This window comes from Gadus macrocephalus, chromosome 12 (assembly GCF_031168955.1).
Source record: "Gadus macrocephalus chromosome 12, ASM3116895v1".
Classification (NCBI taxonomy): Eukaryota; Metazoa; Chordata; class Actinopteri; order Gadiformes; family Gadidae; genus Gadus; species Gadus macrocephalus.
The window spans coordinates 12251477-12266156 of record NC_082393.1 but is presented as its reverse complement, the minus strand read 5'-3'; the positions used below and the strand labels follow the sequence as shown (position 1 = coordinate 12266156).

The 14680-nt window shown below is 41.4% G+C and overlaps 1 protein-coding gene across 2 annotated transcripts in view; it reads right to left on the bottom strand.

Annotated features, from left to right (window-relative positions):
- Nucleotides 1-1128: 1128 nt before the first annotated feature.
- Nucleotides 1129-14680, bottom strand: part of dnai3 (dynein axonemal intermediate chain 3) — a 167364-nt gene continuing 153812 nt past the window's right edge. For both annotated transcript variants that reach the window (XM_060066855.1, XM_060066854.1), the window contains exons 19-21: nucleotides 3084-3175; nucleotides 2148-2270; nucleotides 1129-1719 (exon numbers count right to left, since the gene is read on the bottom strand). In XM_060066855.1, the coding sequence (XP_059922838.1) occupies nucleotides 1609-1719; nucleotides 2148-2270; nucleotides 3084-3175 (326 nt within the window). In that variant the 3' untranslated portion in view covers nucleotides 1129-1608. The remainder of the gene's footprint in view (nucleotides 1720-2147; nucleotides 2271-3083; nucleotides 3176-14680) is intronic.

Below are 14680 nucleotides of genomic sequence, written 5' to 3'. Positions count from 1 at the left end.
ATGAAAAGTGCTATATATATATATATATATATAAAGTTGCCTTGCCTTTCCTAAAATATAGTAATACATACTAGGATTCATTGCAAACAGCCAGGAGGTGTCGCTTAACTTGTTTTTGACGATAGCATTGTTCTGGATTTTGAAATATGATATGGAAGGACGTTCCATTCAACCATGGTGCTACATAGTACAGTGCGTTATTTTGAGTTTGTTTTGATTGATATGTGTGCACATTAGAGCTAAGGGTGAGATTAGGGGGGCTATCTAATGTATTAATGTTTTTTTCATGAAAGAAAGAAGTGATGCCATCAACCTCACGTAACCTATCAGCCAGGAGAGTTGGTCATGCATGTTTTATTTTATGGCTGCTCTCGGTGTGCATGACAGACACTTTTATCCTATGCGACTTACAAGTACATTTGTCATAAGAAGTGCATCATATATTGATGTTGGTACATAAAGGATGTTAATAAAACCAAAAACATCTGTTGACACACACACACACACACACACAAACACACTGCATGCCCACCCCTCCCTTACGAAAAAACACACCCACCACAAACACACACACATCAAAACACTAGTGCCTACAAGCACACACACCCACACGCTCGCACGTGTACTAATCACAGTCCTTTCATTATACTGGCGAGAATGATCCCCCTATTCACCCGCCTCCCCCGCGCCCCCTACAGGCCACCGAGACACACACACCCACACACACCATAACACATACACATGCACACACACATGCACACACACACACACACACACACACACACACACACACACACACACACACACACACACACACACACACACACACACACACACACACACACACACACACACACACACACACACACACACGTAATAACACACATTCCATTGACTATACAGACAACAATGATTCCCCTCTATACACCCGCCTCCCTGCGCCCCCTACAGGCCACCGGATGCAATTTATTTAAAAAATCGTCCATACAGGGGTGGATGATATACTACTGTCATTGCTTCATTTAAACTTTTGCAAACAAATAATCAAAAAAATGAAATACAGGTAGATTTGTTTTATTTCAAACCACATTTTTTTGACATCTGAATAAGACATTTAGCTACAAAACAATGTAGATCGATGTGAAAGTTGAGGGTAACCATGACTGTGATATAGAGACCCATATCTCTGGTATAAATACTGACTTTTCTCAAATTTGGCTGTCGGATGGCCATAGAAAATTATTGACGCTTGAAGGTGGGCCGAGATGTTATGGGGCCGCCATTTATGATGAAGGGGCCGCGCGGCTGTGTCAAGCATGCCGTTCTCTGATTGGCCGGCCGGCTGAAATGGTCCAGGACCGGCAGAGAAGAAGGCATTAGGGAGTAACGAGAAATTTAGAATATATATACTTTGTGGAGATGAAAAGTCGGCGTGCCCCAGATTCTTTTCATGCAAAGCAGTGCATCAGACGATTTACTCAAAATAATCATCATAGTCATCACAAACTCAGGGTATAAAAATGCCTAATATAAAAATAAAACGTAAATGTAAATATGTCTTGCATCTGGCGGTGTATTTCTTAATGTCACACGCCCAGTGTGCTGCCGCTACATTCTCAGTTCCTTCAGGACCACCTTAACCTGCGCCAGGTAACGGTCGTATTCCTTCCTGTCCTCCTCCTCCTTCACCTCCATGGTCCTCTCCCCCACCATTGGCTCCTGGGAACACAACTCTCAGTTAAAGATCATCAGGAGCCATTGGCTACGCGTGTATCTCTCTTATAGTGTCATTTAAGTGTCGATAGTAATGGCCAGGTGTCCATTACATACATACATACATACATACATGCATGCATGCATGCATGCATACATACATACATACATACATACATACATACATACATACATACATACATACATACATACATACATACATACATACATACATTCACACACACAGCCCAGCCTCTCCCACTCACAAACCTAACTATTATCATGACTGCATTCTCTTCGCGTCTCCATAACTCACTTGACACTCACCTTACTTACCTCTCTCGTGTAACATGTTGTCTTCAATTGTGTTTCGAAAAATGGATTGTTGATATTAAACTACCACTAAACTATATTTTACCATCAGTCAGACTCACCATTTTCTTCCTTTGTTCTTCGGCCTCCATGCTGTTCTTCTCCTGCCCTCGCATCTCCCTCCTCTTCATGAAGTAAAGCAGTCTCTCTACCTCCTTCTCTAAGTACTTCCCAATTTTTAGTTTCTGCAACGAGACATATTTGTGAAAAAAACCCAAATAAGGTCAAGACAGCACTCAAAGATTTCCTATTGGAATGGCGTGGAAGTTCAGGTTTGAAAGTGGTGGAACAACATGATCAAAGATATGCTTGCCAGAAATTTGGCACCCGTTTGCTCATTTAAAAATGTACAATAAACAGTCTATTTTTTGCTTCAGCATCAAACAGAAATACAATTTTACAGTTTAAAGTATATTGCAAAATTACGGATGACAGAACAGCTGAAAAAGGCCTAGTGCCACTAAAATGCAAAATCATTCAAATGTCTATATGTCAGGGATGGGCCACTTTCATGATTAAGAGGGCACAATTTTTCATCATCACCATCAGAGGGCCACCTGACCGCGCACTTCAAATAATCGGATATGAGAGAAGCTACAAAATAATAACAAATATGAATAAAATATGTGTATATACATGTCTGTTTCAGTGGCGGCTGGTGATTAAATTTGTGTGTGGGGTGCAGTCATGGATGGATGAAAGGTACGGCCTACTTGATCAAGTTTTCTGTATAAAAACTATTTTTTTATTATCTGTGGGCCTCACTGAGTGAGGGTGCGGGCCGCCAGTGACTCAAGCCTGGTCTAAAGCATGTTTATGCAAATTGCCATCAAAACAATTGGCACTAAACTTTGAAACATAAAGGAATCCACTGTATCACAATGATGTAAACAATATGGCAAACTGGACTTTTTATATCTTCATCATAAACCAGCATAATGATTATATTCCCCCTGAACCGCCTCCATCTCCTGGGTTATGTGTGGGGAGTGTCTTGCCTCATTGCTGCTGGGGTTATAGAGGGTCCATGGGATCTGAACCACATGGAGGGTCCCAAGGTCATCAGACAGAGCCAGGAAATGCAGCTTGGCTGCAAGCACATAAAGGGATGGGGCACATTACGTTTGAATATGTTTGAAGTTATTATCCTGGAGTTGTCCACTTTTTATGAATTTTATGAATTAAAATAACCAACACAAAACAAGAGAAAAAGAAACAATGCAATGTAGTACCCCACGGTGGACCTCTTATTCGCGGTGGATATTATTTACTCTCATCCTTGAAGGCATAATAGATTTTTAGGCAGCTTTATTAAAAGAGTCACCCAACTTAACTAAAATACAGTGGTGGGTAGAGTACTGAAAATCTACACTCAAGTAAAAATTAAATTATTTCCTTCAAAATCTACTTGAGTTGAAGTAAATATTCCAATTGGAAAATCTACTTGAGTAAGAGTGAATAAGTACTTTGTTATAAAGTTACATTTTTGTATTGGAGTGCTTTGATCAGTGAAAAATACATAACGTGTTTGAATGTGTGAGTGAGGGAGAGAAAGAGATGGACTCTTAAAACATTTCTTCAAGTTGCTTCATTGTGCGTATTGTTCATTAAACATACATATGTAGAACAAAAAAAGTAATTTCATTTCAAACAAATTTACACTAAGCTCTGTGCATGTGACAAAAGGCAAGAGCTTTGTGGGAACACAACCAATTAAACACAAACGAGACTGGCTAGGTTAGCTGATTGGCCAATCAGATTTGTCTTGACGTGATTGCGATCCAGCCTAGGCATAGCATGCACGCACACTCACAGAGCCAGACACAACAATGACGAACAAGTTCCAGAATGGTGTGCAGAATACAGTGTAACATAGTATCTTTAGAATTATATTAACTCTACTTGGACCATAACCAGAGCCGGATTAAATAAATGGACTACACTAGGCAGACTGTATTTTTTGGGCCCCCCTCCATCGATAACCTAACCTAACCCTAACCCTGAAACTTACCAAAGTTACTAATAAAAGTTAATTTACATTTTACATAGCGTAGTCTTTGGTTACAAGTTGGTTATTTGTACGCCAAAATAAGTCATGTGTTGTATATTAAAGTCTATCAGACTATTTTTTGATTTTTATTATTTATACGTTATTACACATCTCTATTAAAAGCTATTAAATTATCCTTATCTTATCCATTGCCAGTGTCATTGTTAAGGCAGTAGTCCAAGTAAATCACCAATAGGTTTCACTGTGTCAGCATTGCTATGTAAACAGAGCAAAAAAGATAAATGTTGTTAGTTATTGCATTTAGCAGAAAATCTTAATTAAATGTGTTGATAAAATTGAATAGTTAAATAAGTAGTCAAATATACAAAGACCAATACAATTTGCCATCAGATAAAGTGTGCTGTAGTGGTAAAGATGTTTATTTGAATGGACAAGCATCACCTATCTTCAATTTTCTGGTATTCAACACTCAGCAGCTCAGCTTCTGGTTTGGACTGTTCAGCAGTTTTCGCCAGTTATTTTTTCTGGACGGTGTGCTTTATAGGAACAAGAAGAGAAACATGAACCTTTCACATTCATCAAGACCATTTAGAAACTGTCCAACAATAAATAATAATAAATAAAACCAGCAGCACTTACTGAGGAAACCATTTAGCATGCTCCACTCAGGGATAATCTTCAGCCTTCCAGCACCACAGGCCTCCATTGCAGTTGAAACACATCTTGACAGCATCATCACGATCTTGTGGAGAAATAATAAAACGTATATATAAGCTGAAAGACAGCTGTTTGAGATTTGAATATACTTGGTTTGTTCCTCATATTTCATTTCATTATAGTAGAAAGTGTAGCCCTATATTATACATTTAATTTATATGCATTCACTTTACTTATTAAGATTTAGATTTTTAAATGGAAAACTTACATTTACAGATGCTTTCTCCTGAGTTTTGATGAGGCAAAGTCCTCTATAATGTCTTCAAAATCCAGGGAGGTTGTAAATCCCTTCTCAATTGCCAACAGAGCAAAGGCATTCCGTTTTTTTTCTGTTACTGTTGCTCTCTGGTATGTTTTCACTTGTTTCAACGTAGAAAATGATCTTTCTCCTGAACAGTTTGCAATCGGTAATGTCAGATACATGCAAAGGCAAATGTCAACATTAGGGAAAGCATCCCTCAAGCCTAGCTCTAGGAACTTCTTGTACATGGCCATGACTGATTCTTCATCTTTCACCATTGAGATGAACTGGCAAAACTCTGCTGTAAAGTCCTCACTATCCTGAGGGTATATTTTCTTCAGTTTTTCTGTGGCTGCACGGATTTGTTCAATGTCCATTGATTTTGTTTTAGTGAGGAAACCAAATTTCTCCTCCACATTTTTGTATGCGTCTCTGCGTCGTTTCAATTCTTGTGACAAGCAGTCACAGATGACATAATGTGTGTCAATCAGGAATGCTTCACAGCCTGAGCGCTGCACTTCTGGACCTGCAGACCTACCGAACATAACTTTCTTCACTCGTCTTCTTTGGCTATCTGCTTTGTATCCCTCTGTTGCTGTGAGAGTTTTGGCGTCTGCTTCATAGACATTCAAATCATTTCTGGCCTCTATGAACTCTATGAGTGAACTGTACAGAATAGGAACAGTACATACATCAATTTGTACCTGCTGCAATGCTTTGCTGGTTAAATTGATTCTTCTCAGCAGGTCATCCCACAGTACCGTCATAGCTGCAGTTTCAAGGGTGTCCATCACTGTTATTAATTGACTCGCCTCATATTGAGCAGCTCTGGGGGTTCCATGGTTAACTGTGATTCCATTCAAAGCATCCTGAATAGCTTTGTAGCCAAATCTCAGAGCTTTTGTTGCGTCAGCTCTCGCAGACCACCTTGTGCCGGAAATGCTCTTCAGTGTCAGACCTCGTCCACATTTTGAGGGGTGGGCTGTTAAAATCTCCCACCGCGAAGTTGAAGCTGAGAAAAAGTTGGAAAGATTTTGAATGAAGCCAAAAAATGAAACTGCTTCTAGGCAACATTCTGCTGCACATGCACCAACTAAATTAAGAGAATGTGCAGAACATGGTATGAAGTCAGCATTCTGAGTTATATTTTTTATTCTGGCCGGCAGTCCAGAATATTTCCCTGCCATATTACTTGCATTGTCGTAGCTCTGCCCACGACAGTCCATCGAATCAATGTCCAGTTCTTTTAACTCAGATTTGAGTGTTTCCTCCATGTGCTCTGCAGTATGACCATGTAGTGGTATGAACTCCAAAAATCTCTCGACAGGCTCCCCACTTTTCTTCAGGACATAGCGAATTATCAAAGCGAGCTGATCAACATGTGTGACATCAGGTGTTTAGTCCAAAAATGATGGAGAAATACTTGCCATCTTTAACTTCTTTTACAATGGCACGCAGAACCTTCTCAGCCATCAGCTGAATAAACTCATCACAAACTGTAGAGGACAGGTAACTGGTATTTCCCCTGCCCTTGTTTCCGTATCTGGCGAGATGTTCTTACAGTAGTGGATCAAAGCGACTAATTAACTCCAAGCATCCCAAAAAGTTCCCATTATGGGGTGATCCTACTAACTTATCGTCCCCACGGAAGGGCAGTCCTCGCAGACTCCTGTTGCTGGACTATGTTTGAATCTATGCGTGCATTTTTATTTCCAAGTGATGATAGACTCAGCACAGCAGTGCGATGATCCATACAATTCTCATGTTCATGCAAGCGATTAGCACAGTTCTTCCAGTCATTAAATCCAGTGACAAATTGATTGTCTGTTATACTGAACAACTTGCAGCAGTAACAGAATACAGTGCCAGTAGACAGTGAGTACACAAACCATTTTCTTGACAGGGTTTCTCCATTTAGCTAAAGAAATGTTTTCTAAAGAAATGTTCCTTAGTTAATGTCGTGGAAATATCAATCATAACTATAAATATACAATCACATACAAATTATATTAACCTTGTTTATATAATTATTACATTAGAAGGAACTGTATTCATTCTCCCTGTATCTTAAAAACAAATCTCTCCTCTCTTAACTGAGAGAGGTTAAGTTAATTCGTATTCAAGTTCCCACTGGAGCCAGTAAGTCTGGTTTTGTGACCAGGCCAATCGACTGACTTCTTTGTTGTGTAAACTGCTTACAACCATGTCTTACAGACCTGCAGACATGTCCAATATCCACCCATTGTATTACAAATTTACTTGGCCTAAGGTCACTCCCACTCCCTTCCCACAATGAAAACGTTCCCTATAAGAATCTTGTGAATCCATTGTCTCGTCGAATGTGTTCTTGGTAACTTTTGCAGCCAGTACTTTCCCATGATCATGCCTTAAGATTAAATCAAATATTTCGCTGTCCGACGTGTCCGTGAGAGAACTTTCTCTTCATCAGTTAAGCTTCGGTTAATGTCTCCATTTTTCCTCTTTGATGCAGAGAAATCTCCAATATTTTGACAGGGATGGTTTTGTGCAAAGTACTCACGCATCCTGTCGTCAATTTGGTCCCACTTTGCAGGATCAGATGGATAGCTTGTCAATACCCTTTCTGGGTCTAGAGGCTCCGTCAAAATGATATTGGGCTCACTTTTTCTGGCCGGCTGCTTCCATCATTTTGTCATTCTGTGACGGCGCCACAGTGTCTTCGGGCCGCGTCTCCGGGCCTGGCTTGGCCTCTGGCTCTGCTGACACGGGCAGGTTCACAGCTGTCGGACGGCTGCCCGACAGAAACTTCTGTAAACCCCCCGCTGTCTCTTCTTTTGTTCCTCTTCATTTTTTTTCTTTTTACATTTTGCCGTACCCGAAAGCATCTTGAATGTTAGCCTACTCAAAAAACGACCTGCCTGCTAGCTTTATTGTTCCGCTTAGTCTTGACCTGCTTACCTCCCCTCGGACTTAACTCATTGGTGTTAATGTGACGTAACGTTAAGGTAAACAACATCACTATTTTTAGTTAATTAATATATATTGATATATTATCACTGAAATAAATGGTAGATAGGACATTTGTATAGGCTATAAAAAATATTATTTTTTTTGTCCTTCTGTCTGGGCCCCCCCCGCCAGTCAGGCCCTAGATACGTGCCTAGTTTGCCTTTGGGTTAATCCGGCTCTGACCATAACCCTGCACCCCCTGGCGAAAATATCTTCCTGCAGGTCTGCATCCATGCGATTCTAGTCCTAAGTCCCAACGTAATGGTCGACTCATCTCCTCGGCTATGGAAACGCAACAATGTTGCAACCTAGGGAGGGTGCGTATCTCGTGTACGCTTGTATTACTGTGTGTTCACACCAAAAGCTACGTTTTGAGTGATAAACGCCCATTCACTTTCTATTAGACATGAGCTATAAAGCGATAGGAGAGATAAAACACTTGAGCAATGGCTTTAACTGTACGTTCACACCAAAAACTGTAAACGATGCAAAATCGCAGAATAGCTTAAAACGCAACGCTGTCCAAAATATTTATAGCTTAAAAAAGGAGCCTTTAAAGGATCCGTGCTTTATGCCTACTACATGGTCGTAGTTGAGGCAAGTGCTGCTGCTGATGCCGAGCCACAAAAACACAAGACAGTCATAAGTTTGGTCAATAGAAAAAGAATAATAGGCATAAATACATGAAACGCTGAATAACTAATTAATGGAGCGATTGCTTACATGCTAGATTATAGCTTAGTTGATCGCTATCGTGTGCAGTCTTGTATAAAGTGCTTGAAAGCGATACTTGAGTAAAAGTACAAGTATCTTACCAGAAAAAGACTTTGGTAGGAGTTAGTCACCTTTTAAAATATTACTTGAGTAAAAGTCTAAAATTACCTGACATTTAGTGTACTTAAGTATCAAAAGTAATTGTCTGAGATAAAATGTACTTAGGTATTAAAAGTAAATGTAAAGGTATTTAAAAAAAAGTGAGTTAGACGGTAAGAATTTTGATCATGAAAATCAAAGGAGAAAGAGGCTTGAACTTTTTCAACATCAAAAATAACTTCCGCCATCATCAATGGTGACTAGCACTCTCTCTCAACCTCCCTGTGTATTATATGGACAAACTGCACGTCTTTCAACTGGCATGAAGTTATTAACTGAAACTGGAAAGGTGTCTGTTCCTCTTTAGAAGAAGTTGGTTTTCAAAGTTGCGAGAATTGAGTCTCGCAACTTGCGATGCTGAAGAGCCTTTCACAGGCCGCTGAGGCCTGTGAGTGTTCAGCTTCACGGAAAGCTTGCACACCGCTGGAAAGGATTTCAGCAGGTCCATTTGATCTGCTAAACAGGCCAAGTATCCATCCAGTTGTTTGGCACCATCTTGTGCTAGAGACGACTGAAATGCAGAGAAGAAGTCATCGTCATCAGGCGAACTGGACCGGTTGGCATCTGCTAGCTGAAGGGATGGTTCTTCGATGTGCTGTCTGATGTAGTCAATTCCTGAAATAGTGACAATGAAAGTATAAATTATAGATCTAATGCAACTCTCTTATTTTAATTGTATGTACTATCCATGCATCCATTATTCAAGATTTATTTATTAGCAACCACGGATAAATTAGTTGTGTGGACAGATTCAAAATATACATTTGAATATAATTGAAATTAATCATTAAAGAGTTAAGACAATAAAAACTAAATACAAGAATAAAAGTTACCTGTAAAGCATCCACCAGAGGCTTGCAGTACTTTAGTGGCAACTTGACTCAGTCAAGTTTGATGGTCAGCAGGTTGATGGTTGGAAGCAGCCATCCCATCATGGCATTTGCTTCTGCTTGCAAGATGTTGGTTGCCTGCGCAACTGGGCTCATGGCAGCGGCATACTCTGTGAGGAAGGCAAGTTCAGCTAGATTGAACCTGTGATGAAAACAAAGACACGACACCATTGTATATAATAACGCTAAAACCATTTCATTGGATTCAAAAAAATAATTGGTGGATGAGTAATTAAGTGGATCAATGATAGGTGGAAGTTGGGATACAATGTGAAACTTATTATTGTCCAAAAAAAGGACTTCATGTTCAATTATGATGAAATAAAACAAAATAAAATATACATAATTCTTACTTACATTGGAACCATTAAGTTGGTGCGGATGCCTCTGACGGCCCCCTTTCCCTTTTCTTTCATTATTCTCAGCAGTCTTTCCACTGCCAGGATCAAGTAGTTCCACCTTGTAGCATTTGGGCGCAGCAGCTGGAGGGAGCAAGCATCTTCAACAGTTTCTGCTGCAAGGGTGGATCTTCCACATTTGTTCCAAAGTGCATTACACTTGCCAAATGTTGAACGGTACACTTTCTTGTACGCCTCATTGGATGTTGCTTTCATGGCATCAACTGTAGCTATTAGGTTGAGTAGGTGACAAGCACAGCGCTGGTGCTGTGGGAGCGGGAACTCTCAACCATCATCTTCATCACTGACACATCAACAAACTCCACTTCTTCATCCCCATCTTAAAGGCACCCAGTGCAACTTTCGAGGCTTAAAAATAAACATTCAATTTCTAGTCTTTTTTACACGTAGTAAGTTTCAATAACTCCATACCATTACATACCGACATTTAAGCAGCAAAGATGAGACGTCGTTGTGTGGTGAGAACTGATACAAAATCGATAACAACAACAATGCCGCCATTTTCTTTATTTTTTGTAACCTACAATAAATAAAGCAGGCTTCCAGTCAATGGAAAAATGGCTTCTCCCCACCGGCGATTGATTGTTGATTACGATTTTCTATCAGTTCTCACCACACAACGACGTCTCATCTTTGCTCCTTGAATGTCGATATGTAATGGCATGGAGTTATTGAAACTTACTACGTGTAAAAAAGACTAGAAATTGAATGTTTATTTTTCATTGAATGTTTACATAAAGTTGCACTGGGTGCCTTTAATCCTCTTGATCCTCTCCTGGTTGATATGCATTACCAGGATCACCATCACTTCCGACTGCATTGTTGTTCTCATCTTCACCAAAAACTTGGAAAGCTTTTATGAAGTTGGAGCCGTTGTCAGTGGTTGTTCGCACAATCTTCCCCGGAATTTCAAATTCGGAGTGGATGTCATTCAGGGCACTTGCCAACACATCAAATGTGTGCGAGCCTCTCAGTTGTTTACAGGCTAGGGCTGCTGAGCATCTTTTGAGCCTGTTGGGGTCAATCCAATGGCCAGTAACGCCAATGAAGCTCCGCCTTCTGGCAGACCAGCAGTCAGTAGTGGTGGCAATATGTTTGACTCCCCTCATGGCCTCAGTCACCGCCTTCTTCATTCCCAAGGAGGCATCATCAATCATGGAGCACAGGGTCAGCCGTGATATCATTTTTGCATTAGGCTGCACTTCTCGAAATGGTTGTTCAACAACATGGAATGGCTGGAGCCCTTGGACCACATACTTCAGGATAGCTTTGTCAATGGACCTCTGAGACACAGTCCTGGTGTTCACCAGTGTTGTCTGCCTAATGGTAGAGGTGGTGGGAAGAGTCTCAGGAGCCCTTTTTCTCTTCCTTGATGTCAGCTCTTCATATTGTTTGAGGTGGCCTACATGCTTTCTCTGAAATGGTGAGAGAAAGACATTTTATAAGCAAAATAACTTAAGCTACAGGGTTTAAAAGTTACTCAACAATAACAGTCAAATTATGACCATTATTTGATATAATCTTTACCTAATTGCAAGAATTATAAACACTCATGGAAGCCCACCCCTACCACCCAGTCACTAACACTATTAACTTGGACTTGGATTCATTGCTGTTGTGTAGCCAGTACTGTATTTGTGTTAACAGGTTGTTTGTCTCCTGTTTGTTACTAGCTGACCTACAAAAACAAATTCCACCAACTCGTCTGGCAATAAAAGCACTTTGACTTTGATCAATATGTAAGCCTACATTCACAATGTATAACATTAGCCTAACAATAGCCGATAACAACAGAGTTTTGAGGCAATTAATTTAAAGCAAATCTCAAGTTTAGCTAAATGCATGGTGCTTTTGAAGACGTGAGTCATCCTGAATGCTCCTCTGTAACCTGCCATTAATTAGCCTAATGTGAGCAAAAAATAAATAAATCCCTCCACCGGTGTAATGCTAATTTGCCTATGGAAAATCATAGGCGAAAATCATTGGTGTTGTTAAATATCTGCACATTGGCTAATCCGAAAAGTTAACTAGAACTAGCTTGGCCATCACATTAGCCAGATATCTGAACAGGCTTATGTTAACTAATTCATGTTAAATAACGTTGACATTATGGCTTAATTGAATGAAAATGTATTGATCCTACCGCAATGTGCTTCTTCAGGTTGGACAGGGAGTTTTTGAATGCCAATATTTCAGTGATTCTCGGTAGGCATAACAGGCACTTAATCCGGTAGGAAGAATCTTTCACTCCAACGTACGAAAATATTTCTTGGAAATACGGCCACAGGTGTGCAACGTTATCTTCGTCACCACCACAGAGTTCACCAAGTTCGCCACTGTAGTCGAAATGCTCGTCATCTGCTACCGGAGTGGTAACGTTAGCAGCAGAGCCTGCAGCAGGTGCTTCCATGATGGCATCAATAATGTGACATGCCCGGACAAGCGGGACTTCGTCTTCTTTGCGCTTGGCGGTTGACATGACGACAAACGGACATTACGTCACCAACTCAAATTTCTTCTGATTTTAATTTGTAGTAATGAGTAACGAAGATGGTTAGGACCAAGCTGAAATGTCCCGGTTTCCACAAACCATTATCCCCTTTTGTCCGCGATTACATAGCCAACGTGGTCTTATTATAGCCCGATCATTAACTAAAAAACACATAGAAAGAATAAAGCATCCAGCATATTATTTCAACAATGTATGAGGGCATACGCAATCCGCATTTGTCATGGTCCGCCCCTGGTTTTCCCATTCACCTGCCTGCCACCCTGATCTCCCCTAATTAACCCAACCACCTTCACCTGTGATCCCTCTATATAAATCCTCTCTCTCCACTCAGTCTCTGCCAGATCGTCTCTCGTACTCACAGAGCTTTCCCGCAACTCCTGAACTGTCTACAACGCTGATCCTGCCTGTTTCCGACCCCTCGCCTGTCTGACCACCCGCCTGTTGTTGAGTTCCTGCCGGCCTGTCTGCTTCCCTGTTTCCTCGCCTGCCTGTCTGCCCTCCCGTTGCCGACCCATCGCCTGTCTGACCACCCGGCTGTTGTCAAGTCCCTGCCGGTAGTGGTGCCGAGATGATGCCTCATGAAACGTCAAAGCCTCTCAGCCAGATGAACCACCAAAGTGGTTCATGCTCGAAGCTTCAAATGAGTACGCTAGGGACATCTAGTGGTGAATGAAATGATGACAACCCAACCCAAAATGTGATTTTTGCTTCGTGTGCCGATACAACATTAAATCATTTGAGAATTGAAGTCACTTCATTGATACATGTGTGTGAGTGTGCCATTCATAAAATGGCACAGAGCTCATGCTAGAAAATAAATCATTTGGCAAAAGCAGTCGCTTTTATCCAAAGCGACTTACATCGGTAAATACACACATTGACGGCAGAGTCAACCATGCAAGGCTACAGTCAGCTGTCAGGTGCAAAGTGACCGGGACACAACAACACTGAGCTAGGAGGAGCTGGGGATTGAACTAGCAACCTACCGGTTACAAGTCAACTGCTCTACCTCCTGAGCTAAGCCGAGCCACCCTGCATGATAACTGAGAAGGAGTAATTAATTTAATAGCCATTAAAGTGTTCTGGACAGTGGTTGTTGAATTCTCTTTTTGGCAAACTCCATGATGAATAATGAACGTGATATTTCGATTGATACTACAGAAAATGCAATGCTCAAACTACTACGATCACAGACTAGTGGTATATTGAATATACCACAAGGTTGTGATCGTATACGGGACATCTTTACAGTCGAAATCTCCCGCCAATACTGAACCCATATTTCGAAGCAGTAGCCCGAGGCGAAGCCTCGAACGTCACACCCTACGTCATTTCGCCAACGTGAATCCTACTCGAAGCGGAGCTTCGCTGGGGGAGGAGCCGACATACTCGACACACGCCCCGATGCCTCGACGCAAAACGTAACATCACTACCTGCCGGCCTGTCTGCTTCCCAGTCTCCTGCCCCTCGCCTGCCCGTCTGTCCTCCCATTGCCGACCCCTCGCCTGCTAACCCACCGGCTATTCCCTGCCCACCTGTCGGTGTCTTACTGTTTGCTCTCTGCCTGCCCGATCCTGCACCGAATTAAACCCTTGAAACTGTCCTCAACTGTCGTCTGTCCGTGCACTTGGGTTCTGCCTAACCCCCCCTTTACAGCATTATGCAACAGGAATGGTCCCACTGTGGAATGCTGATGGAACCAGCGGATGAGCGGTGGGTGGAGATGTGCGAGCATTTCAGAAGCAGGGAGATACCGCGCAAAAATCTATTTCTAATTTGTCAGTTTGCCGTGTGTCTGCTTGGCACAAATGTTCCCGTTGAGCGATCTTTTCCATAATACACGCGCACACACACACGCACGATAGCGATCAACTAGGCTATAATCTAGCATATAAGCAATTGCTCCATTGATTAGTTATTCAGTGTTTCATGTATTTATGCCT